Source organism: Triticum urartu, chromosome 7A (assembly GCF_056163025.1).
Source record: "Triticum urartu cultivar PI428250 chromosome 7A, HENAU_Tu73, whole genome shotgun sequence".
NCBI lineage: Eukaryota > Viridiplantae > Streptophyta > Magnoliopsida > Poales > Poaceae > Triticum > Triticum urartu.
In genome coordinates this window covers 705,449,645-705,474,215 of record NC_141879.1, presented here as the reverse complement: position 1 = coordinate 705,474,215, position 24,571 = coordinate 705,449,645, and the positions used below count along the sequence as shown (strand labels likewise).

At 44.9% G+C, this 24,571-nt stretch overlaps 1 protein-coding gene across 1 annotated transcript in view; it reads right to left on the bottom strand.

The window, feature by feature from the left end:
- Positions 1-14,159: 14,159 nt before the first annotated feature.
- The window catches only part of LOC125525257 (uncharacterized), a 38,529-nt gene continuing 28,117 nt past the window's right edge, over positions 14,160-24,571 (bottom strand). Inside the window, exons 3-4 of the mRNA XM_087536680.1 lie at positions 14,877-17,943; positions 14,160-14,763 (exon numbers count right to left, since the gene is read on the bottom strand). Of these exons, the coding sequence (XP_087392806.1) occupies positions 14,760-14,763; positions 14,877-17,943 (3,071 nt within the window). The 3' untranslated portion in view covers positions 14,160-14,759. The remainder of the gene's footprint in view (positions 14,764-14,876; positions 17,944-24,571) is intronic.

Sequence of the window (24,571 nt, the reverse complement as noted above, 5' to 3'; positions counted from 1 at the left end):
TTCCTACAAGCATATGTTCCTCCCTCATAATAATTTTCAGTAGCATTATGAATGAATTAAACAATATAACCAGCACCTAAATCATTCTTTTCATGATCTACAAGCATAGAAAATTTACTACTCTCCACATAAGCAAATTTCTTCTCATGAATAATAGTGGGAGCAAACTCAACAAAATAATTATCATGTGAAGCATAATCCAATTGAAAACTAAAATCATGATGACAAGTTTCATGGATATCATTATTCTTTATATCATACAATTCATCACAATAATCATCATAGAGAGCAACTTTGTTCTCATAATCAATTGGAACCTCTTCCAAAATAGTGGATTCATCACAAAATAAAGTCATGACCTCTCCAAATCCACTTTAATCAATATAATCGTCATAAATAGGAGGCATGCTCTCGTCATAATAAATTTGCTCATCAAAACATGGGGGACAAAAAATATCATTTTCATCAAACATAGCTTCCCCAAGCTTGTGGCTTTGCATATCATTAGCATCATGGATATTCAAGAAATTCATACTAACAACATTGCAATCATGCTCATCATTCAAATATTTAGTGCCAAACATTTTAAAGATCTCTTCTTCTAGCACTTGAGCACAATTATCCTTTCCATCATACTCACGAAAGATATTAAAAAGATGAAGCATATGAGACAAACTCAATTCCATTTTTTGTAGTTTTCTTTTATAAACTAAACTAGTGATAAAACAAGAAACTAAAAGACTCGATTGCAAGATCTAAAGATATACCTTCAAGCACTCACCTCCCCGGCAACGGCGCCAGAAAAGAGCTTGATGTCTACTACGCAACCTTCTTCTTGTAGACGTTGTTGGGCCTGCAAGTGCACATGTTTGTAGGACAGTAGCAAATTTCCCTCAAGTGGATGACCTAAGGTTTATCAATCCGTAGGAGGCGTAGGATGAAGATGGTCTCTCTCAAGCAACCCTGCAACCAAATAACAAAGAGTCTCTTGTGTCCCCAACACACCCAATACAATGGTAAATTGTATAGGTGCACTAGTTCGGCGAAGAGATGGTGATACAAGTGCAAAATAGATAGTAGATATAGGTTTTTGTAAACTGAAAATATAAAAACAGCAAGGTAGCGAGTGGTAAAAGTGAGCGTAAACGGTATTGCAATGATAGGAAACAAGGCCTAGGGTTCATACTTTCACTAGTGCAAGTTCTCTCAACAATAATAACATAGATAGATCATATAACGAGCCCTCAACATGCAACAAAGAGTCACTCCGAAGCCACTAATAGCGGAGAACAAACGTAGAGATTATGGTAGGGTACGAAACCACCTCAAAGTTATTCTTTCAAATCAATCCGTTGGGCTATTCCTATAAGTGTCACAAACAACCCTGGAGTTTTTACTAGAATAACACCTTAAGATACAAATCAACCAAAACCCTAATGTCACCTAGATACTCCATTGTCACCTCAAGTATCCGTGGGCATGATTATACGATATGCATCACACAATCTCAGATTTATCCAACCAACATAAAAGTACTTCAAATAGTGCCCCAAAGTTTCTACCGGAGAATCAAGAACGTGTGCCAACCCCTATGCATAGGTTCATGGGAGGAACCCGAAAGTTGGTCACCAAAACATACATCAAGTGGCACGTGATATCCCATTGTCACCACAGATAAGCACGGCAAGACATACATCAAGTGTTCATAAAAGACTCAATCCGATAAGATAACTTCAAAGGGGAAACTCAATTCATCACAAGAGAGTAGAGGGGGAGAAGAAACATAAGATCCAACTACAATAGCAAAGCTCGGGATACATCAAGATCGTGCCATAGATAGAACACGAGAGAGAACACGAGAGAGAGAGAGAGATCAAACACATAGCTACTAGTACATACCCTCAGCCCCGAGGGTGAACTACTCCCTCCTCGTCATGGATAGCGCCGAGATGATGAAGATGGCCACCGGAGATGGATCCCCCCTCCGGCAGGGTGCCGGATCAGGGTCCCGATTGACTTTTGGTGGCTACGGAGGCTTATGGCGGCGGAACTCCCGATCTATTGTGTTCTGGAAGTTTTAGGGTACGACGGTATATATGGGTGAAAGGAGTACGTCGGTGGAGCTACGGGGGCCCCACGAGGCAGGGGGGCGCGCCCAGGGGGGAGGGCGCGCCCCCCACCCTCGTGAGCACCTCCCGTATCTTCTGACGTGGGGTCCAAGTCCATCAGGTGGGTTTCCTTCCAAAAATAACTTCTCCAGTTGATTTCGTTCCGTTTTGACTCCGTCTGATATTCCTTTTCCTCGAAACACTAAATAGGCATAAAACAGCAAATCTGGGCTGGGCCTCCGGTTAATAGGTTAGTCCCAAAAATAATATAAAAGTGGAAAATAAAGCCCAATATTGCCTAAAATAGTAGATAATATAGCATGGAGCAATCAAAAATTATAGATACGTTGGAGACGTATCATGCTTCTGAAAGACCCATAGGCATGACTAACCACTCATATAGACCAAACTTGGTTTTGAAGGCGGTTTTCCATTCATCACCCTCTTGTATGCGGATTTGATAGTAACCACTCTTAAGATCATTTTTGGAAAATATAGTGGCACCGCTAAGCTCATCAAGCATATCATCTAGGCGTGGAATGGGGTACCTACAGCGAACGGTGATAGCATTGATAGGTCTACAATCGGAGCACATGCGAAAGCTACCGTTACGTTTTGGCACAAGAATGACTGGGATGGCACAAGGGCTCAAACTTTCACGCACATGTCCATGGTCGATGAGATGTTTTACTTGCCTTTGTATTTCTTTGGTTTCGTCGGGGTTGACACGGTATGGAGCTTTGTTCGGAAGAGGTGCTCCGGGGATGAGGTCGATTCCGTGCTCAATGCCTCGTAGAGGAGGTAGACCCGGAGGTAGCTCATCGGGGAAAACATCTTGAAATTCCTGCAAAAGAGAAGATAACACTAGAGGAAGAGTGTGAGAAGTGTTAGTTCATGGGGCATTGTCCTTGCACATGAGGACGTAGTGTAGGACACTAGATGGGTTCTCACACACTTCTCTGATCTCACGTTTGGTGGCAAATAGAACTAGGTTCTTGTTTTCGCTCATCGTGGAGGCACTCGATTTTGTCTTGTGCCGCTCACTCTCTTTTTGGTGGCTCGCTCTCTCACTATGATCTCCACGATGGGTGGCTTGCTTGTCGGCGAGCACTTGACTTGGCGACAGTGGACGGAGGACGCACTCCTTGCCCTTCATCTTGAAGATGTAGTGGTTCGTTCGGCCGTTGTGGACGACTCCTCTATCAAATTGCCATGACCGTCCAAGGAGAAGATGACAAACGGTCATTGGAACGACGTCGCACTCCAAGGCATCTTCGTAGGCGCCGATTTTGAAGGAGACTTGTACTCGGTGCTCGACTTGGATGGTGCCGGAGTCACTAAGCCATTGCACTTTGTATGGATGTGGATGCTTCGTCTTGGGCAATTGGAGCTTGGAGCAAAGTTCTTCACTTGCGAGATTATGACAACTCCCTCCATCGATGATGACCTTGACGGATCGTCCATTGATGTCGGCCTTGGTGTGGAATATGTGGCATCGTTGGTCTTCTTCTTGGTGATGTTGGAGAGTCAAGACTTTGGAGACAACAAGTGCGGGACTTGAGTCTTCATCGCAAAAGACTTGTCCTTCTTCATTGTTCACTTGGCGGTGCATGGCGACTTGCTCGAGGGCTTCCATTTCGCCTTCTCGCATGGAGTCATAAGTGCCATCGTCGTTAAAGACCATGGTTCGCTTGTTGGTGCACTCGTAGGATTTGTGGCCTCGGCCTCCGCAAGTGAAACACTTGAAGGAACTCGTCTTGATGGTCTCATCGGTTGGGTTTGACGATGATGAAGCTCTCGGCTTGAAGTTGCTCGTAGTAGGATGGCTTGTAGTTGACGAAGCTTTCTTGGAAGTCGACTTGTCGATGTTGGAAGTAGAAGGCTTTGTAGTCGGTGTTGGAATCGTTGAAGCTTGGTTGTTGGAGAAGCCGTAGGACTTGGATGAGAACTTGGCATACTTAAAATCATCTTGCACTTGGTGTTCCGCTTTGGTAGCTTGGTGCACTAGCTCGATGAGATTTGAGTATGGTTGGAAGTCGGCGATCTTCTTGATGGGATGATTGAGTCCATTCAAGAAACGTGCCATTGTTTGCTCATCATCTTCCGTGACATTGTCTCTTATCATTGCAATCTCCATCTCCTTGTAGTATTCTTCAACGCTCTTTGTTCCTTGCTTGAGTTGTTGGAGTTTCTTAAAGAGGTCGCGGTTGTAGTAGGTAGGTATGAAGCGTGCTCTCATGACATCCTTCATTTGCGCCTAAGTAGTGATGGGTGGTTCACCTCTTGCCTCTCGGCGCTCTATGATCTGTTCCCACCAAATGAGTACATAGTCTTGGAACTCAAGGGATGCCATCACGATCTTCTTCTCTTCTTCATAATTGTGCAAACGGAAGATCTTGTCAACCTTCAATGCCCATGAAAGGTACTCTTCGGGATCGTTGCTTCCGTTGAACTTGGGCATGGTGAACTTGAGTTTGCCATAGTGTTGCTCTTCATTGTGTTGGGGTCGGGGATGATGACGCCCATGTTGTTGATGATTGTTCAACTCGTGTTGCTCTTGGTGCGGAGGGTTGTCATCTTCATGGTGTTCTTGTCGTGGAGGATCTCCATTGTCTTCATGCTCTAGATTGACTCGTTGTTCTTGGCGAGCTTGTGGAGGAGCTTGTCGAGCTCGAGGAGGAACTTGACGATGCACACGAGCTTGAAATCTTCGTTCTTGACTTTCTTCGCGAAGTGCTTCCTCTTGTTCACGGGCTTGTCGGCTTCGGTCGGCGACGGCTCGACTCGAATCGCGTAGAGCTTGTTGCGCCGCAAGTGCTTGAGCGTCATGGAGTTATTGTTCTTGACGTTGTGCCTCGGCATCTTGAGCATTTTTGTGTAGACGCACTCGCTCTTCCCCTTCATGTTGTCGTTGCCATTCTCGTGCTAGGGCAAAGGCCTCTTGAGTTTGACGTTGTCGGTGCTCTTGAGAGTTGGTGTCGCGTAGGGGATTGAGGCTTGCTTGACAGTCAGAGCGCGCGTCTCGACGAAGAGTGTTCGATGTCAGTGTACTTGAGCCGGAGAGAGTGAAGTCGGAGTGGCGGCTTGAACGGCTCCTTCTTGAAGTGGAAGACGAGCGGTTGAGCAACAAAGCACGAATTTTGTCCATCCTTGCGTCATTCTCTTGCTTGTGATCGTCAAGCTTGTGGTCGAAGTAGTCCCTTGTATGCTGCTCAGAAAGTCGCAAGTTGGTGGCAAGGTTATCGATGCGTTCACTCATAGCTTGTTGCTCTTGATGCAAAGCACATTGTGCACCAAAGAGGTGACTCTTGGTGACGAAGGAGTTCATGTCGTCGTCTTGCTCCATGAAGAGTGGGTTGGTAGAAGTACTTGGCCTATCCATCATTCCAAGACAAATGTGAGTGGTAGAAAGAGAAGAACGAGTACCAAATGTACCTTGACCGAAGTTGAAAGTGGATCGAGGATCACTCCAATGTAGGACAAGGAAATAGCACAATTGGTACTAGATCTTGTCGGTTTCTCACACCTACACAAGTAAAAGCTTTTGGTGGAGGTTGGTTAGGATGGTGGCACAAAATTTGATGCAATTGTAAGTGAGCTTCAATAATGTTGGAAAAGATTCGCAAGATGCAATGTAACAAGTAGACCAAGCATATAAGGTACATGGAAACACACACACAAAAAATATAAGTGGGGTTGTGCAACCAAGGGTGAGCCAAAATGTGGAATCCACAAAAATGCTCTTGTTGCACAACACTAGAGAGACGCTAGCACGACTGCACAATAGGCGGATACAAGAACTTGTGCACAACCTACTTAGCAAAATTGCAACGACTTCTATCCCAAATATGTTCTATGCAAGGTGTTGCTATGATATGATCCAAGATGACCGAGTATGACAATCTTAATGGTGTAAGATGCTTTGGTTCTTGCTTAAAAGCTCTTTGCTTATCTTTTCTCTTTGCTTAAAAGCTTGTTTGGCTCTTTGATGTTTGAGCTCTTTTCTCATGCAATGCTTGACGAACCAAGATAGCAAATGAGGATGCGATGACAACTTTGTGACACAAGAGATGATACCAATATATGCAACAATGATGTATGTATGCTATGGGAAGTATGATCACTAATGTGCACAAGTCTCGTTGCCGGCAATACTCAATGGCTAGTCTCGATGGGTAAGCAACACAAAGAATTAAGGCTATGATGGCTATCAATGTAATGGTAAGAGTGATATGTCCAATACCACGATGAGGTTACCGGTCTTGCTTCCGGTATGGTGTCAAAATGGTGGCACAAATACCAAGGTGTAGTCGAGGTGGTCGTTGTTAATGACGATGTAGGATGGCGGTGATGATGTAGGACACGTCCGTGGCGAAGATGAGAGGCGGTGATGTCGATGTCGAATCGTACCTAGATAGCTGAAACACAAAGGGATACGGTACCGCAACTCAATTTCTCAAACCTCAAAGTAGCAAATGTGTCGGAGAGTGAAATGGTCCAACAATGGTTGGGTTATGTGGAAGTGGTGGAGGTATGCGGAAGTATATATGGTATATGGTGGGCACCGGAACAAAATTTGGTGAAAAATGGATGAAAAACGGGGCGGTGGATGGAGATGTTGGACGAAAATGGATGGGAAGCTAGATCCACTCAAAACAAAGCAAATCCACGGATCCAAACCAACAAAATCTCAACACACCAACAAATCACAATTTTTTGGGGCTATTTTTGGTGGGGAATTTTTGAATTAGGATGAAAAACAACAAAACAAGGCTAGAAACACAACGGGGAGGCTCCGAAATCGTGATCAACGTGGCTCTGATACCAAGATGATGTAGGGTAGAACCCTAATCGCCCGGTCTTTCATGAAAGGAGCGGATCCCGCGAAGAACACGAGGAACACGAGGGGAAAACGAGGTAAATCACGAGGGGAAAAACGAGAGAAACACTAAACCAACAAGAACAAGTTACACATGCACTAGATCCTCAAGTACATAAAGTAAGATACACGATCCACGATCAACTAGGGGCGATACACGGTAACCGGTCTTCTCCATGAGGAGGTCTTGAATCCACGGGGGGGTCTTCTCCGCGAGGAGGTCTTGAATCCAAAGGGATCTTCTCCGAAGAGGCCGCGGTCTCTCACGAGGAGTAGATCCGATGTGGATGAGCAATACTCTATCTCTAAAATGAGCTAAACCAATGCTAACCCTAGAAAGTCGTACGGGGTGGAGTATATATAGTCTAGGGGGGAGAAGGGATACACGGGCCTCGGCCCTTCACTGTGCGCAGACAGGGGAGGCCAGATGTCCGGGCTGGTCGGGCCGGATGTCCAGGCTGGGGGGCGGATGTCCGAGCTGGAGTGGTGGCATTTGTTGCTCTCGGGTTCGGAGGGGCCGGATTTCCGGGCCGGTGGCCGGATGTCCGGGGGCTCGGGAGAGGCCGGATGTCCGGGCTGCCGGGGCCTGTAGCTTCCGGCGGCTGTGCTGCTGTAGTGGATGACGCTCCAGGGGCCGGATGTCCGGGGCCTGGGAGATGCTCTCGGCTCCTTCCGTTGGTTCTTCTCATCCGTGGACTTGCGGACTTGTACATCTTCATGCGCATCTTCGGGAGGGCCCTCTTGGTGCCTAATCATGCACAACACCTCGGACTTAGGTAGTAGCCATGTCTCATGCATAGAAAGTGGAAGTTTGGAGAGGAGTGAGTTCACCTTATCTTCGATAGCTTTGGCTCGGGCTCGTGTCATTGGTCCAATTGGTGTCGTTGGAGGTGTAAGTGCGTCCATGTGGATGGTCATGGGATGCTCCGCATCAATCAGAGTTCATTCATCTGCAACATGAATAAGTCCCTCGGTTTTTTTAGACTCAAAAAGCTTTATTGATCGGAAATGATAAGTACCTGACATCAGGTACGAGCACGTGGAAAATCAAATGTTTTTGATGATAATTTTAGTGATGCAGGGGGATGACAAGTTAGTTGACACACATGGCAATTTTCTGTCGAAAAATAATTTGAAACACAAAGTTGCCATCTCTCGTGAACTAAACTTACCATCCTCACATCACTAAACTTGCCATCAGGGATGAAAGCAAGGTTTCGGGTTGGCTTAACCAAATATGGCGGCGAACCCCCAACGTTAATACATGCTTTGCGAGATTATTCGCCTCCACATTCGAGGTCCTAAACCCATATTTAAAAAACAGAAGAAAGAAATGACGATGAGTACTCTATGATTTCATGCATCACAGCTCCATAGCTTACTAAACTTCGGCTTTTTATAACTTCAATTGTGACTTGGCAATCTGAGGTCACCACCACCAACCTATGCACATAAAGATCCGAGGATAGGCCAAGAGCTTCTATAGTTGTCAATGCTTCAAGTGTTGATTGGTCATCGATACGTGGGAAGATCATAGAGTAGACCGGTAGCTTGGGCAACTTATTTTATGAGTACCTCCTTCCCTACCGTTGATAGCAACTTCTCCATCCATCCTTGTATTTTCTCCCACACCCTGTCTCTCAAGTATCTAAAAGTGCCATCCTTGGATTGACCGACATTAGTTGGCTTTCCCAAGTGTGTGTCACTCAGAGTTTCATTCTACATATTAAGAGATTTTTTTACAATTTCCCTTAGTGATTAGGGACACCCTGTACTAAAACATACAAAGGATTTTTCATGATTCACCCTTTGACCTGAAGTTCCAGAATAAGAATTGAGCAGGTTTGATACCTCATTAACACCTTTAACATTTGATTTGAAAAGCAACATGCTGCCATCGGCAAATAAGAGATGGTTTACAGCCGGGGCTGTTGGTGCCACCTTGATCCCACTAAGCACCGATGACTGAGAACTGGATTCCAGGAGGCACGAAAGATTCTCTGCTGCAATCAAAAAAAGGTAAGGGGAAATAAGATCTCGCTGCCAGATTCCTCTTGTAGATTTGAATTATTCTAGTTTTTCTCCATTGAAAATAACTGAACAAGACACTGAACCGACAATGCCCATAATAATATCAATCCATACCGGAGCAAAACCAAGCTTACCATGATGGGCCTGAAGATAAGACCATTCAAGCCCGACATACGCTTTTTCATCATGTCTAGATTGAGTGCACAAATAACTATTGACCTTGGATTTACTTCTTTTAGTGAAGTGAAGACATTCGTAGGCACTAATGATGTTATCTATAATGAGCCTTTCAGGCACAAATGCTGACTGTTCCTTAGAGATAATGTCGGGCGGGATAACTTTCAACATGTTTGCTATCACCTTTGATGCTATATTATAGAGCACATCACAAAAACTTATGGGCCTAAACTGAGAAATAAGTGTCTGGTTTATTACCTTGGGGATTAACACCAGCAAAATATCTTGAAGCATTATGCAGGAATTCCCTATGCCTCGCTCATTGCGTTGATAGTTCGACGCAATGCACAGGCGTAGCGCACAAAGCACGGGATCTAGGCGGGCCAACTTTAGAGCGTGACCACAGGTAGGTGCCAACCGGTTTTGGGAACCTTCTAGAAGGTTCCCTGAACCAATTTCTTTCTGTTTATTTTCTTCTATTGGTTTTTTCGGGTTTTCTTTAGTGTCTTTTCAGTTCTTTTTTCCTTCACTGTTTTTTCCTTTATTATTTTTCTTTTTCCTTTTTCTTTTTCTTAAACATTTCAATATTTCTTCCGAATTTTAAAAAATGTTCTAATTTTCAAATCTGTTCACATTATTTCAAATAGCATCGTATTTTCAAAATTTTGTTCATAATTTCAAAAAATCTTTCTATTTTTCACATTTTTGTCACAATTCGAAAAGATGTTCAAAAATTCCAAATTGTATTCGCAATTTCCCAAAATGTTTGGAATTTTTATTCATGTTTTCAAAAAATATTTGGAGTTTTGGCATTTTGTTCACGTTCCAAAAGATGTTTGAAATTTTCGAATTGTGTTCACATTTTTAAAAATTGTTCGCGATGTTAACGAATATTCTAAATTAATGAAGACAATCATTTTTTGAAAAATGTTTGGAGTTCCAAAATTTTGTTCGCATTTTGAAAAAAAAGTGTTCGCCATTTAAATATCGGTCGTGTTTTCAAAAGAGTTTAGAGTTTAAAATTTTGTTCATGTTTAAAAAAATTGTTCAGAATTTGTAATTTTTTTCATGTTTTAAAAAAAGATCAGAGTTTCAAAATTCTTATGTGTATTCAAAAAATTATTCGCATTTTCGAAAGAAACTAGAATTTAATGAATTGTATGTTTTCTTAAAATGATAAAATCTTTGAGTAATGTTGAGTTATATCTCTTTTGTTCTTGATATTTAGCGCTACCCATATGTCACAACCTCTGAGTGACTGGCTAGAGATGTTCCGACCTCAATAAAACTTCCCAGGATCGACTCCTGGCTTGCACAAATTTCCCTTTAAGTGTTTTTGTGCTCCATTCTACACTAAGGGTTTGACCTCAATGGGACGGCCCAATTCAGGTGCGGTATGTGCGAAGAGCCGTCTATTTGCCGCAAGGAGCTCCCCATTCTGCACAATGAGTCCCTTAGGTGTAACAAACGCCATACATATACTGCTCCTACCAGGCCCACACAAGGACATCCCTTGGACCATCTTGTAGCCCACACGCAGTTACAAACCACACGGTGACAGCCCATGCAGGGGGTGTTACATGACCTATGTTTTCGCTCACGGGATCAAATTGGCGCCTCTCGCGGAATCAAAACTATGCCTCTCCCGAAAGAAAAAAACATGTTTTTTTTTCGTTTTATAGAGGCATGCTCGCGTGGAAGCAAGACCATGTCTCTCACAGAAGAAAAAAAGAAAGAGAAGACACATTTTTTTCGAGAGGCACGGGCCATGCCTCTCGCGGAAGCAAAAATAAATATGTTTTTCGCGGTGACTGAGAGTGCGCCAAGACCCACCCCCAAGTGATTGTTGGGAGGCTCTGGAAGAAGAGCTCGTCAACTAGTTGCTCTCGGATGCCCCTTGGTGCCAACTCTCTGCGTAGATACGTGTTAGGCCGCGCTTGGAATCATTGTAATTTAATAATATGGAGGTGCTTATTTTACACTTGAATCTTACCGGCGGCTTAGCAATTTTCAGCCGGAGACAAAACGATGAGCTGAGACGTGTATTTTTTTAGGTGTATTTAAAAAGAACACAATAATTCAAACAGGGCCTTACTAATTTATAAGCGTTTGTAAATCTTAAGTATCTGAAAACTTTCTTGGGTCGGGCTCCTTGTTGTAGTGGGAAATAATTTATTTAGACTAGTAACATGCATGTGTTAGGGTATTTCTAACATGGCTAAAATGGATACTGGATCCATCCGTGGACAGGTCCGGACACTGATACGGGAACCGGCCATCCATAGCTAGCCGCAAACGCCTGGTCACATTTGATGCAAATTTAAACAAACTAGACAATTTTCATATAGACTTGGAGAATTTTTACATAAAACCGGATGATTTTCATCTAAACTGGAGCACATACATTACATTGTTGACATATTTCAATAAAACTATAGTGGACTAGGTTATTATAACCTAGTCTAAAAGATCGCCGGCAGTGGTGGCACCTATTTCCCACAACATGCCTTCCCATTTCCGGCAACGACCATGAGCCCTGGAAAATGAAGCTTCAATAGAAAAGGAAAGTAGCCCCTGCCTCCACAAAGCGGGCAAGCTCACCGACCGGCGATGAGCCCACCAAGTTTAGCTTCAGCACGAGGGGATGAATAGTGGCCTCCACCTCTGTGAAGCGGGCAAGCCCACCGGCTGTGAGGCGTGACACGACTTTGGAGGTGGCTTTCTTGAGATCCAAGCAGCGGCGGCCTCCAATGTTCTACTCTTCCTCACTATCGGTTGCGGCCTCCTATGTTATACTCTTCCTCGTTATCGGTTGTGACCTCCCTTGTTCTACTCTTCCTCAGTACCGGTGGCCTCCTTTTTTCTTGCTTTTTTCTTCCGGTTTTTTCTTTGTTGTTTCGTTTTTTTTTCTCATTTTTATTTCCTTTATTTTTTTCCTTTTTCAAATCCTCGAACTTTTTATGTCAAACTCTTGAACTTCTTCAAATCCGGGAGCAATTTTCAAATCTTGGAACATTTCTGGAAATTCGTGAACATTTTTTAAATCAATAATGCCTTTTCGAAACTTGTGAACATTTTTTGAATCAATTAACTTTTTTGAAATTTGGTAACATTTTTTTAAATCAAGAACATTTTCTGAATTCATTAAACAATTTTTCAATTTTTGAATACTTTTTTACTTCATAATTTTGTAAAAGTTCATGTAAAGTTTTTGAAATTAAGAACTTTTTTGAAATTCCAAACATTTTTTTGAAATTGAGATTCATGAACAGTCTTCAAAGCGAAAAAAACAAAAAACAAAAGACACAAAAAAGGAAAATGAAAGGAGAAAACCATTAAAAAATAGGAAAGCCGGTTGGTGGCTATTCAGCAACCTACGCGTGAAATGGGGGCTCCCTGCAATCTGGTGCACTCGATAGAAAGCCACAACCGAATTTGAATATATGAATGTATGCAATAATACTGGGATTGGAAAAGCAATGTACAGAAGTTAAGTACATAATGAAGCTCTGACAAACATTGGGCAATCCTTTCAGAAAAAGAATTGGGCAACATCAAAGCGTAGACCCATTAAAGATGGCAAATCCATTTCGACTTTTGAGAGCATATGCTCCTGCACATCAAATATGTTTTTTGTAAATGTCAAACAAATCTGACAGAGAAGAGATGGCGCCGATCGCGCTAGCTGGTCTGATCAGAGAAGAGATCAAGATGTTCTACGAGGCTACCAGGGAGGCGGCCGCTGGGGACACATAGTTGAGAGGGGTTTTTCTCCTTTTTTGTCAGTGTTTTGATGTACTTGTCTTCAGAGTGCCGGCTGGGTTCCCCCTGTCCCCGGCTGACTGTCTTGTAATACTTCTTTTCTTCTTCAATGCAAAAGCAGAGCTCTTGCTGTTCACGTCAAAAAAAAATCTGAAAAAAATTATATGGGTTCATTGTCATACTCAAATGCCAGGGAAAGCTTAAGCATTTTGACCAGTGCCAAAAGAAAACAAGTCAAACCCCAAATGTGACCTTCAAACGTTACACTTAATTTAATTTTTTTTAACTGACAAAGTACTGCTATACCGTTTCTCATGAAAATTGTCAAGCACGCTTGTTACACTAACAAGAGCATCTACACAAAAATTCAGAATTTTTAAAATGTATTGACTATTTATTTTGATTTTACTGTTTATTCGAGAGCATATGCACCCCAGAGGCAAAACGGCCTTCCCCACAATATACTTTTGGATAAAAAGAGATGTCATATGTTCAACCCAGATTAGCAAATAAATTTCAGGACAAAAGATGCCTACAATGCTCTGCTGTGAAATTTGCTAATACGGATGGACTGCAGTGTACTTTTGTCCACACTGAAATATGAGACAATACTCTTTTCTTTTTAGGCAACACAGTATTCTTCTTGCAGTAGCGCAGCTTAAGGTAGCACACAAATTTCAGTACAAAAAGATGGAACACATGATGCTCTGCTGTCTAAATATACAGATGGACTGCAGGGTATCTCCACACAGAAAGAGTAGTCACACAATACTCTGATTTTTCTCCCATCTGGTAATTGGTCTGTACATGTGAATCTAGTAGTAAATCCATGAACACACAGCCCAACAAATTGAGAGCACAAATAACCAAATGATGGCCATAAGCTATGAGCCAGAATAAAAATCAGTCAGAGTCATACAAACTACGAAAAATGGCACCCGGTCAGTTAAGAAACATCAGAAATAACCCAAGACTTCCTCTGCTCTGAGCAAGCGCGAAACCTACATGGAAGGCTCTGGCATATACTTTTTGCCGCATGCGCTGTCACCTTGTGGAACGCCAGGAATGCACAGATTTTCGACAAGGACTTCTGGGGTGCCAGACGTGTCTAAAATGATCTATCTTTTCATTTCAAAAAAAGTTAAGAAATTTAGTGAGATTTCTTCAGAAATTGTTTTAATTGTAAAGTATATCACAAAATGACACAGCATACATACGACAATATACAATTCATCGATACCAAGCATAATAGAAGCACAAACTGAAATCCGTTCTCCTAGTATCACAATCTGTTTATTCCACAAGCATAACAGGCACACGGATAATAGCAGGTCCAACGCAAGCCAATGCACTGAACCAGCTGCTTCTGTGTTCAGATTAACACACTCGCAAACCACACCAGGCAGCCCCGTAGATGCACGCAGGGACACAGGGCTGCTACTTAGTCAATCACTCCAAGTTCATACTCATGCAGCCAAGAGGCAGTAAGCAGGCATCCTCAATCGCAAGCCATACTTCCGCGCGCACACACGTCAGTGCAAGCAGCCAAGAACCATGCTGCTTCTTATTTGAAAGCCACAAAGGTGAGCGCCACCACAAGCTCACACCTGACACAACAACACACAGTAGCAGTAGGAGCCGATCGACCGATGACCGACACCACCAGCAAATCTCTTTCAAGCAACCCGGGAAGCACACAATAAACCAAACATGCAGCAGACAGCAGGACCTGCAGGAGGGAGCGTCCATCTGGTCTCCCATTAAGGATGGAAGAACCACATCAGTGCAGCACAGCGCAAGGATCACCTACACAATGTAAGTGGCAGAGTGCAGAAAAAAAAGGGTGAGTAGCAAAACTGACATTGAGTATGATATTGGCAGTTTACAAAAATGGATTTGTTACATGTCAGAGAGAGTACCTGAGGACGGAGACCCTGGGTAGTTTCTTCTTGTAGTAGCGTGAGTGCAGCGGTGCCTCAAAGTGGCCAGGGGCCACCTCCTCGTCCCAGTCCAGAGCGCCCCAGACGTCTTTCTCGATCTCGACGGTCGGCTTCTTCATGTCTCCGCTGCGGGCACCCACCACCGGCAGCCGGCGCAGGCCCCAGCATCCTCTGATCTTGATGGTATTGAGCTTTGGTGCCACCATCTTCACCTCGCAGATCTGCTGCAACACTGGCAGGTCGTGCAGGTGGATGGTTGTCAGCCTTGGGAATGCTACAACTTGGATGGATGTTTCCCCTGGGCACCACCGTTTGTCTAGCACGAATATATGCCTGAGGTCTCCGCAGTGGATGATGTGGAGGGTCTCCAAACTTGGGAAGGAGCGGAACCACACAGGGAGCACGAACTGGAGGCTGGGGCAAGAGCGCAACCGTAGATGCTGCAGCTTTCCGAACGAACCATCATTGAATTCGCGGTAACCTTTACTGCATATCCAGCGGGTTGTTAGGAGATCGGACGCCCAGAAGGTCTCCAGCTTCAGAAATTCAAATGTTTCCGAGGGGAAGGCTTCACCCAACTTGGGGCACCTCTCCACGCGGCACTGCCTGAGCAACCTCCATAATACCGTAGGCAAACTAGCACTTGTTGAGACATCATGGACATGCAGGGAATCAGCAAACCTTGTCATCACATATCCCAGTCCACTGTCCAAGACGTGGCTCCCTTTAGTAATCTCGATATGCCGATCCAGGTTGTTAGCCGGAGGCTTAGGAAAGGCTGCAGCAGGGGCATCACCAACCATGCTTTGGACATCACTGTACCGGTCTGCTTGAACAAGCTGCAGCAGGCTAACTTGATCTCCATACATGTCAATCTTCTTCTCCTTTTCTTTCACTTTGGATTGACTCAGCTCACTATACACAGCAGAGGTGACATGGATATTAAGATAAACATTCTCAGCAGCTGCATAATGATTACATAATAGTTGCCACACTGACCGAGCAAGCCTTGCATCCACAACAATGGCGTGCACCTCCAACTGAAAGGAATTGTTCCGGTCAATGCATGGCCGAGAACGGCCAGTTCCAGCTCGCGTATCAATGCATAACAATTCCAACTTGAAGCTATCAGTAAGGCTGCTCCAAATTATTGCCCGAAGGTGCTCACATCCTAGCAGAAATAATCGCTTCAACATTGGTACTTCTAACACCATAGTATTGAAATTAAGTGTCTTGATTGCAGCTCCGGAGAGGTCAAGCTCAACGAGATTGGCCAATCCACGAACAAACAAATTCTCCAATTGTGAGCAACCTTCGAGGGAAATCTTAGAGATACTGGCACCCTCCTTTGTTGTTGGGGTAGATGGACGTTCTTGTTTCGAAGGTAGCTCAACAGTTGGTGCCCGGCAGGAAGCAGACCCATATCCATCAAAGCTGAAGGACTTCAGCAAGCGAGGTAGCCCATCAGGGACAACAACATCTTTAAGCTCATTGCAACCATCCAGAATAAGCACTTGGAGCCTACTTGCCTTAGATAGGCTGTTTGGTACAATGTTCATCTCACTGTTGCCAGACAGGTCAAGTATTTCTAGCTTTGCTTTGTCCATGAAGGAGTTGCTTGGATCTGTTGAAATATCGGGTCCACGTGTAGGCTTGATTATCCTGAGCCTTTGAAGATTCGGTAGCCGGCCTTGTAAGCAACTTATGTACTGCCAACACCAGACTCCCTCCATGCTAAGCTCCACGAGGTTATCCATTAGATCCAACTTTTCCTGTGATAAGATTTCATTCCACACAGTGTAGCGTAGGTCCAACACCCACAAGCTATGCAGAGAAACCCACCCGGCATAATCCTTTCCTTCACCTGTTTTGTCATCTGTACAATTGTCCAGCCCAAGGAATCGTAGGCCATGGCATTTCAAGAAAGGAGGTGATGCAAAATTGAAGGCACAACAACAGAGGGATAGCACACCAAGGTTGTTGGAATGTTCAAACAAACCATCTGGTAATGCTACTGGCTTATCGGACATTACAAATTCCAAGAAGAATGACGATGTCTCTTCAGGTAAAGATTTCATAGCATGTATTTCCCTATCACTTGACCTGGTTGAAATCCAACGGTATTGTCCTTCTTCATACACACCATCTTCTTTAACAATCAGGAAAGGAAGCTTGAAATCTTCCTTGAACTTTGCGAGCACATTATCATCACACTCCCAGCTTATCTCTCGGTGCAACACGTCACGTATCTCCAATGTTATGTCTTTCTGCAGTATCCCATCACATATCCAACAATTGGAAGCAACACCAACCCAATCAGAATTGGTCTTGTTGTGAAAACTACGTTGCAGGAATAGTGTGTAAACATAACAGTCAGCAACCTTCATTGGATTGACTCCCCACAAGCATTGATAGCGAGCAGCTATGAAGGCAGCCTCTTTACACAATAGTGCATACAACTGTCCACTTGTTAAATAATTTTCTCTATCATAAGCCAAAAGATGGGTGTACCTCAGTTTTTGTATTAGTTTATGTTGTTCGTATTCTGTTATGGTCAATATCCTCCTTTTGTATGTCCATATCATTATGTTCTTTGTGAACTTGCCAAATGAAGGAATACCAAGGGGATATAGATCGATCTCATCATCAATCCCGGAATGGAAAATAAGAATAAATCTACTGTCCTTCAGAATGTGATAGATCTCTCCTGACACAGCTGTTATTTCATCCCTTGAAATTTCATCAACTCCATTAAAATCATCATCTCCATCCTGCTTATCCAGTATATCCATTACTGAGCTGTCAAGGTGTAGCTCCTCTGCAATTGCCCTCTGCAACGCCCTCCTACCTTTCCACTCCGAGCAATCTATATGAATTATTTTATCAAAGCATAGTTCCGGAGTGGTTCTCTTAGAAGGGATAACTTCTGCTATGGATCTAAGAACGGTAGATGCCCCAAGTCCACTCCAACCATGAAAATAGATGACCCTTTCTTCTCCCTTGTTACGAAGAATTCGGAATATTGCTTCTCTGGCGCCATCCACATCTATGGCATTGGTAAACTGAATTAACACAAGAAAAACTGTAATTATACCAAGTTTGCTAGTTGCATAATCCAATTCATGTAAATGGATAATCTGAGTATACACGAATTCGGTGAACTAAAAAGTTGGTGTGTGAGCACCCATTTGGAGTTTGGATCACAAATCCACAACTGATATATCTTGTGGGGCCAGCATATGGGCGTTGGTACAAGGAGGGGGTCAAATCATCTGACAACTAAGCCTATCTTTAGTTTACTTGAATGTCAGTTTAGCTACTTATTTTGGTAGATAAAGATTATTTGTGTTGGTTGGAAAGTTAAGATCAGGTCTGCATCAGCCAACCCTATATATAATGGTATGCTCAGATAGTACGTGATATCATAGAATCAATAAAGAAGAAAAAATTAGGCTTATCCCATAACCAAACCTTTCTCGTGCCCATGACACACTAGTACTGAACTTAAGACATATCTCCGCATACCATCTATGGCCAAGCAGTGTCGAGCCCAAGATGGGGCTAGCACATCGACAGTGAGCAATCTTTCAGGACCTTACCTCAAGCAAGATAGCATTGATGACAATCATGTCGCCCCAAGTTCCATCCAACCTTTGACGGGTCAAAAGATGCACGGAAAGTCGGAAAGGTAGGACGAGCTCCTACCATTTGGCAGGTCTGCAGTTCTATGGTACAGGAGGTACAACATTTCACAACGGCTCCTTCATGGACGGTGTTTGCGAAACACATCTGACCCTGTTTCGGACCCAAAGTCTGTAATGCTTAGCTCGACGCGATCAAAAACTCACAATACACCAGTATAGTGAACATCCCAATCTCGTATGCTTGTGTGAAGGACTTAACGGAGCGGCACTAGGCGGAGTCGTTCGTGGTTGACCTTCACAAGCTACTCCAGACGGACGTACCTATGCTGAAATATCCGGTCACCTTGCAGTGGAGTGGAGGATGCCATGGACCATGCCATGTACGTGCTGACGAGGAATGGGAGAGCCGAGAGGAGGACAATGTCACCCCTGCATTAGAGCAACACCGACGCGCCGATGCATTTCGTGTGCGCGTGTCCGTTTAGGTTGAAACAGAAGAAAAACGCCTTCCCAACGTGCTGATGCAAACTTAAAATTGGTCCCCTCATTGTCTGCCTGGACGCATGCTCAGCCCATATGTGCACCTGATTTGCTTCCACACAGACACGAGACGAACGCTTCGTGCGGCCAGTGGAAGCGACCCGAGTCCACACTTATTTTTAATGGCAAGCGTGCGGGGCCCGGTCTCGTCCACTTGCCACTCCCGTCCACATCTAGCCACACTTGCACCTCGCCGGCGTTAGAAAACCATAGCCCTAGCCATGGTTGTGGCTTCTTCGGCAAGGGGAAGGCCAAGGGCAAGCAGGAGGAGAGCAGCTTGTTGCACGCCGACAAGATGGACGGTACGGTGGTGCCAGCGGCAGGGAGGGCTCACCGGCCACGGGACCGGCTGGTACATCCCAGTGCAGCACGCACGGTACCACTTGGAATACCGCATCCCGCTGCCATGACCCAATGTAAACCTCCCCCATGGATGGCACCTCGACCCCCACCACACCACGGTGCTGGCAGTGCCACAGTCACTGCGCGCATGTGGAGGAGGTACGCACGCACCGCACCCTCCTGATGCCTGAGCAACGACATGACCCGGTGTACGCGCTAGACTTCCCCAACTAGGAAGTCTGGTTTGCCACCGAGTACGACGTCCGTCGTCGTGGCGCCATCCAGCTCGGCGCCAACTTCACACCCCCCCATAGTGGCGCAAGAGGACGAGAAGACGGAGGCGGCCTGTTACGCCGCACTAGAGGAGGCGCTCTAGCGCGCCCTCAAAAGTTCACCGTGCGAGGGGGACGCGCACTGGCCAGGCATGAGGAAGCGTTGTTGCTGTCGGCGGCGGGGGATTGCGTCTATCCCCTGCCACCTCCGCTTCTCCCCGAACCCAAGCCCGAGCCCACGCCGCCCCCGGGAGGTACCAATGGGAGGGTGTCGTTCGGGAGTGGATCAGTGCCCCCGCCATTTGGATTGGTGCGACGGAGGAGCAGGAGGTGGCCTACCTCCAGCACTGGAAGGCGTGCGCTCTAGCGGAGGAGCATGCCAAGGGGGAGCGCCTCATGCGGCTAGAGCGCGAGGAGGAGCGCCGACAGTGCTGGGCAGGCGAGGAGGAGGAGCGGTGGGAGCGCGACGGAGGAACATGAGGCGACCTATCTCCAGAAGTGGATGGCGTGCACGCTGGCAGAGGAGCGGGCCTAGGGGGGCGCCTCATGCAGCTGCAGTGCAAGGAGGAGGAGCGCTAGCAACGCTGGGTACGCGAGGCGGAGGAGCATGGAGAGTGCGAGGAGGAGTAGCGCGTGTGCCACACAGGAGAGCAACCGATGTAGCAGACGATGGAGGAGGTGGCACGGGCAGCGTACTAGTGGGCCTTCCTGTGGGCTCCGACGCGGCAGCCCTTCTTCGGCCTCACCGGCTCCGACAACGAGGGCTGCGGGCTAGGCGACTGAGAGGCGCCTTTTTAAAGTATTTTTATTAATGCTGAATTCTGTTGAAGTGAACTTTGGCCCGAGATTGACCGACTGTTTTGATGTATAATTATATTTAGTTTATTTGCAAGTTTTAAATTTATGCCTATTTACTTCTTTTTAAGGCCACGTGGACTAATGTGTCGGTCGTGTTTGGTGCACCAGCTGACCCAAACCAAAAAAACGGACACACGCATGCATCCACTCGGCCGACCCAAACAGATAAAAAGCAGACAAAAACAACGTTTGTTTGTGTCGGTCAGTTAAAGTTGCTCTTAGAACAAGAACAAGGGCATCTCGATTCTCGGGCCGGCCCTTGCCCGGAACCTTCTCGAGCTTTCTTGTAGACACATTCTTTATTGGTTTTGATTTGATTGAATACCATCTTAGCTAGTTATCTTCATAGATAAAAACTATGAATATGGCTTGTGCATTGCAACGGAATAAAATTTCTGTCAAAATTTGCACCGTGTGTTGGCTCTAGAGAATTGGCTCACGAGCCTTCTAATCCTGGACAGAGGTAGTATATGGAATTGATCAAAATACAACAGTAGCAAATAGGCCAGTGCATAGTTGCAACGGTAATAAAAATTGACGTGCATTCAAATTTAGTGAGGGTTATATGTGCATCAACATTTTGGTTCTAGGTTCCGCACAAATCATTACACTTAATGCTATTACTTACTATGTCTGTTATTTATTAATATTAGGTTGGGAGTAATTCAATATGCTAAGTGTGTGCTAATCCCAAGTGCACTACCAATATATTATTATGCATAAACTGTAATCACATTTTAATTACAATGACACCACGCCATGCATGATATCCATAAGGCCAATGCTAGACGTCATTCGGATGTGGGAAGGAAAAAGAAAGAAAAGCTTGTTCGCAACCGTCTTCGTGTAGCCGTTAATTGAGTGAACGCCGTTTCCCCCTTCTCATAGTTATCCACCTCACACACTTATCGTTACTCATCAATCCCCATGTGCCACGTCGCTGCAGCCGGCTCGCTGACATTGTCGACCACTGCCGGTCACCGCTGCTGCATCCCCCGTCACAGCAGCTGGCTTGTCGCCGACCACCTTTTCTACAACCTCCCATTTGTAGCAGCCGACGTTGTTGTAGCTAGCTCATCTTGCCCTTCGCTAACCTTGCAAAATCCCCCGTTGAAGCTTTTTGGACGTGGCTAGCCAGTACCTGGCCGTCCGTTGGTGCGATCGGGCGCCTGTACCATAAATGGTAGGACGTCCTAAAGAGTGCAGTCAGTCCCCCATGTCCTTTCTATAAAAAAAGAGCCCCCCCCCCCCCCCCCACACGCCAGCTCCACTGAGCCTACGTGATTCTAGGTTGCCAAATAAAACAGCTAAGGCCTTGTCACATGTGCATTAATTTGAGGTTTCAATTTTTTTAAAAAGCCTTAACTTTTGATTCGAGCGCCCGAATTCAAAACCGTTTTCATCGGTGGGTTTCTCACGACGAGTTCTTCAAATCTAGATCCCATATGGATAGGTTTCGTCGATATTTTTTGGATGAGCAATTTTGGGTGTAATGAAGGCAACTTTAGTGCTATAGGAAAGCAACTTCTTTTTTTGGCTTAGTAGGACTTCTATGATGTTGGTTTGTGTAAAAATGAGAAAATCAGACAAAACATGGGGCACCTTTAGTACTACATACAAGCAACTTCACTGTATTATGCGTACCTATGAATTTTGCTAACGTTATTTCAACTTGCCTATTCATGGTTGCTTAGTTTTCTATCGTTGAATGTCAGTTTTCTATGGTTGATGCTCAGTTTCCTACAAGTACTATAAAATTGTCTACCATTGATGCCCAGTTGCTTGCTATTGGTAAAATAGTTGCCTATCATTGCTACTTTGCAAAATTAGTTGCCTATTTAAGCGACTACATTACCCAAAACCAAGCAACTGTCTATACAAAACCAAGCAACTGTCCATACAAAACCAAGTGACTGTCCTAGCAAATCCAAGCGACTACATTACCCAAAACACCGTGCAATACTTTTCAAGAAAAACCAAGCAGCTGTCCTAACCAAACCAAGCAACTGCATTATGACACGATGCAACTCTTCTAGCAAATCCAAGCGACAACTTTGTCCTCATACCAAACCAAGCAACTGCATTACAACTAGAGAAACTCTTCTAGCAAATCCAAGCGATTGCTTTGTCCCCCATAATTCACATAATTGCGAATCTATTGACTGCAAAAATTAACGCACTGATTCAAACTAAAATGCCATGCATCTGGACAAGACCCCCCCCTGGATTTTTGGTAATAGGCAACTTCATAAGTAGACAACCGGGAGAAATGTTTTGTCTCCTTTTACAAAATATGGACAGGCGATAATAGCACAGCGTATGAATGCACCTTCATAACACAAGTTGCCTCCTTTAGTACCGAAAGTTGCCTCCATCTAATACCAAAGTTACTTACGGATGATGTTCAGTTGCCTACATATGATGAAAATTTGTCCGGCATGGTTTCTATGTTTTCTACTATATACTTGCTAGATAAATTCACTAGTACACATGGTGCAAGAAAGTTGCTTCTGTTTAGCAATAAAGTTGCCTCAACTAGAACCAAAGTTGATTTAAAAAAATCATTGAAACCTATTCATATGGGGATCTAATTTTGAAGATCTCGTCGCGAGAAACCTAATGGTGAAAACGGATCTTCGTTCTGATGCTTGGTTCAAAAGTTATAGCTTTTTGAAAAAAATAAGACGGAATAAAGTGAGATGACATCAGCATATGCATACGGTTAATCTTTAGGGACAACCCAGCACCTCACGATGCCAGGTACATCACGAGGGGGAAGGAGGCCATTTTTCTAACAGTTTGTCGTGTAGCGCAATTGCGTCAGCATCGGATGGCTTGCATGCGTGCGCTTGACTCCACCGAATAGCGCAGCTGCATCATCTAGCATTTAGGCAGCTATTTCAGACACCATTGTTGTATGTATGTGTGTGGACGGGGATCGGTGGAAAGAAACGACTGGATCACTGGCCTCGACCGCCTCTCGTTGTCTCCCTCTCTTCAAGCCTCGTGGCTTCGAGGCCCTCTCTCCTCGTCCGGTGGAGATCGCCAGGTCTACCCCACTCGAATTAATTATGGACACTGTTCTGTTGCAGGTCTCACATATGCATGCTGTTTAATTAGTCCAAGGGTCTCTCCCATTAATTTCTTTTTTGACTAACTCCTTCGAGAACTCGCAAACATATTTGAACAGGTGGGATTGTGTACAAGAAAATGATGTGAGACTATCTATTGACCAGAATTTTCTCCTTTCTACACAAACACCATCTAAATCATCTGGTTGACCCTGACAAACGACGTAGGGGATGGACCGGGGGGCTGAGACCGAAGAGGCAAATGCGTCAGCCACAAGAGACAACATGCGTACAAGAATTTTGCTAGACAGACGAAAGCAAATGAAACGGAAGGATGCAAACGAACATTAAGGACGAAAATTTGGGACTGTGGGTTGAATACTAAATCGAATTGAACGTTGGCAGGAGAACTGCCAAATTCATTGATAGAGAGAGGTATTACAAGAACACCCCCAAAGAAGGAAAGCACCGCAAAATGCAGCATAAAAAGAAACGAAAGAAAAAGACACTGTCGGCACCACCACAAATCCGAGCTCCGCCAACAGTTTAGTACACCATCAGAAACCATCGACGGGATCTCCAAGGTGATGCCTCCAAAGAGGAAAACGATGTTGAGGACACCGTCATCACCCGATCTGCCACATCTTAGATTTTCATCCGGAGATCTCACACCTTGAGGTACGAAGAGCAAAACAGGCTCCACAACAGCACCTCCAGGGAGGAAGACGACGTCCGCGGACGCCATTACCGTCGGCAACCGAAAAAATCGATGCAGGATTTTCATCCGAAGCCAGGCCTTCCATCCTCAATCTTGGGTTCCGAGGCCACCCAACGCCTCAGGTTAGAACGAAACCGGGCACACACTACCAAACACAGATTGGTCGCCGCCGCTCGCAGGAACAAGGCGCGCACACACCAACTTGACCGGGCTGCACCGCCGCACGCAG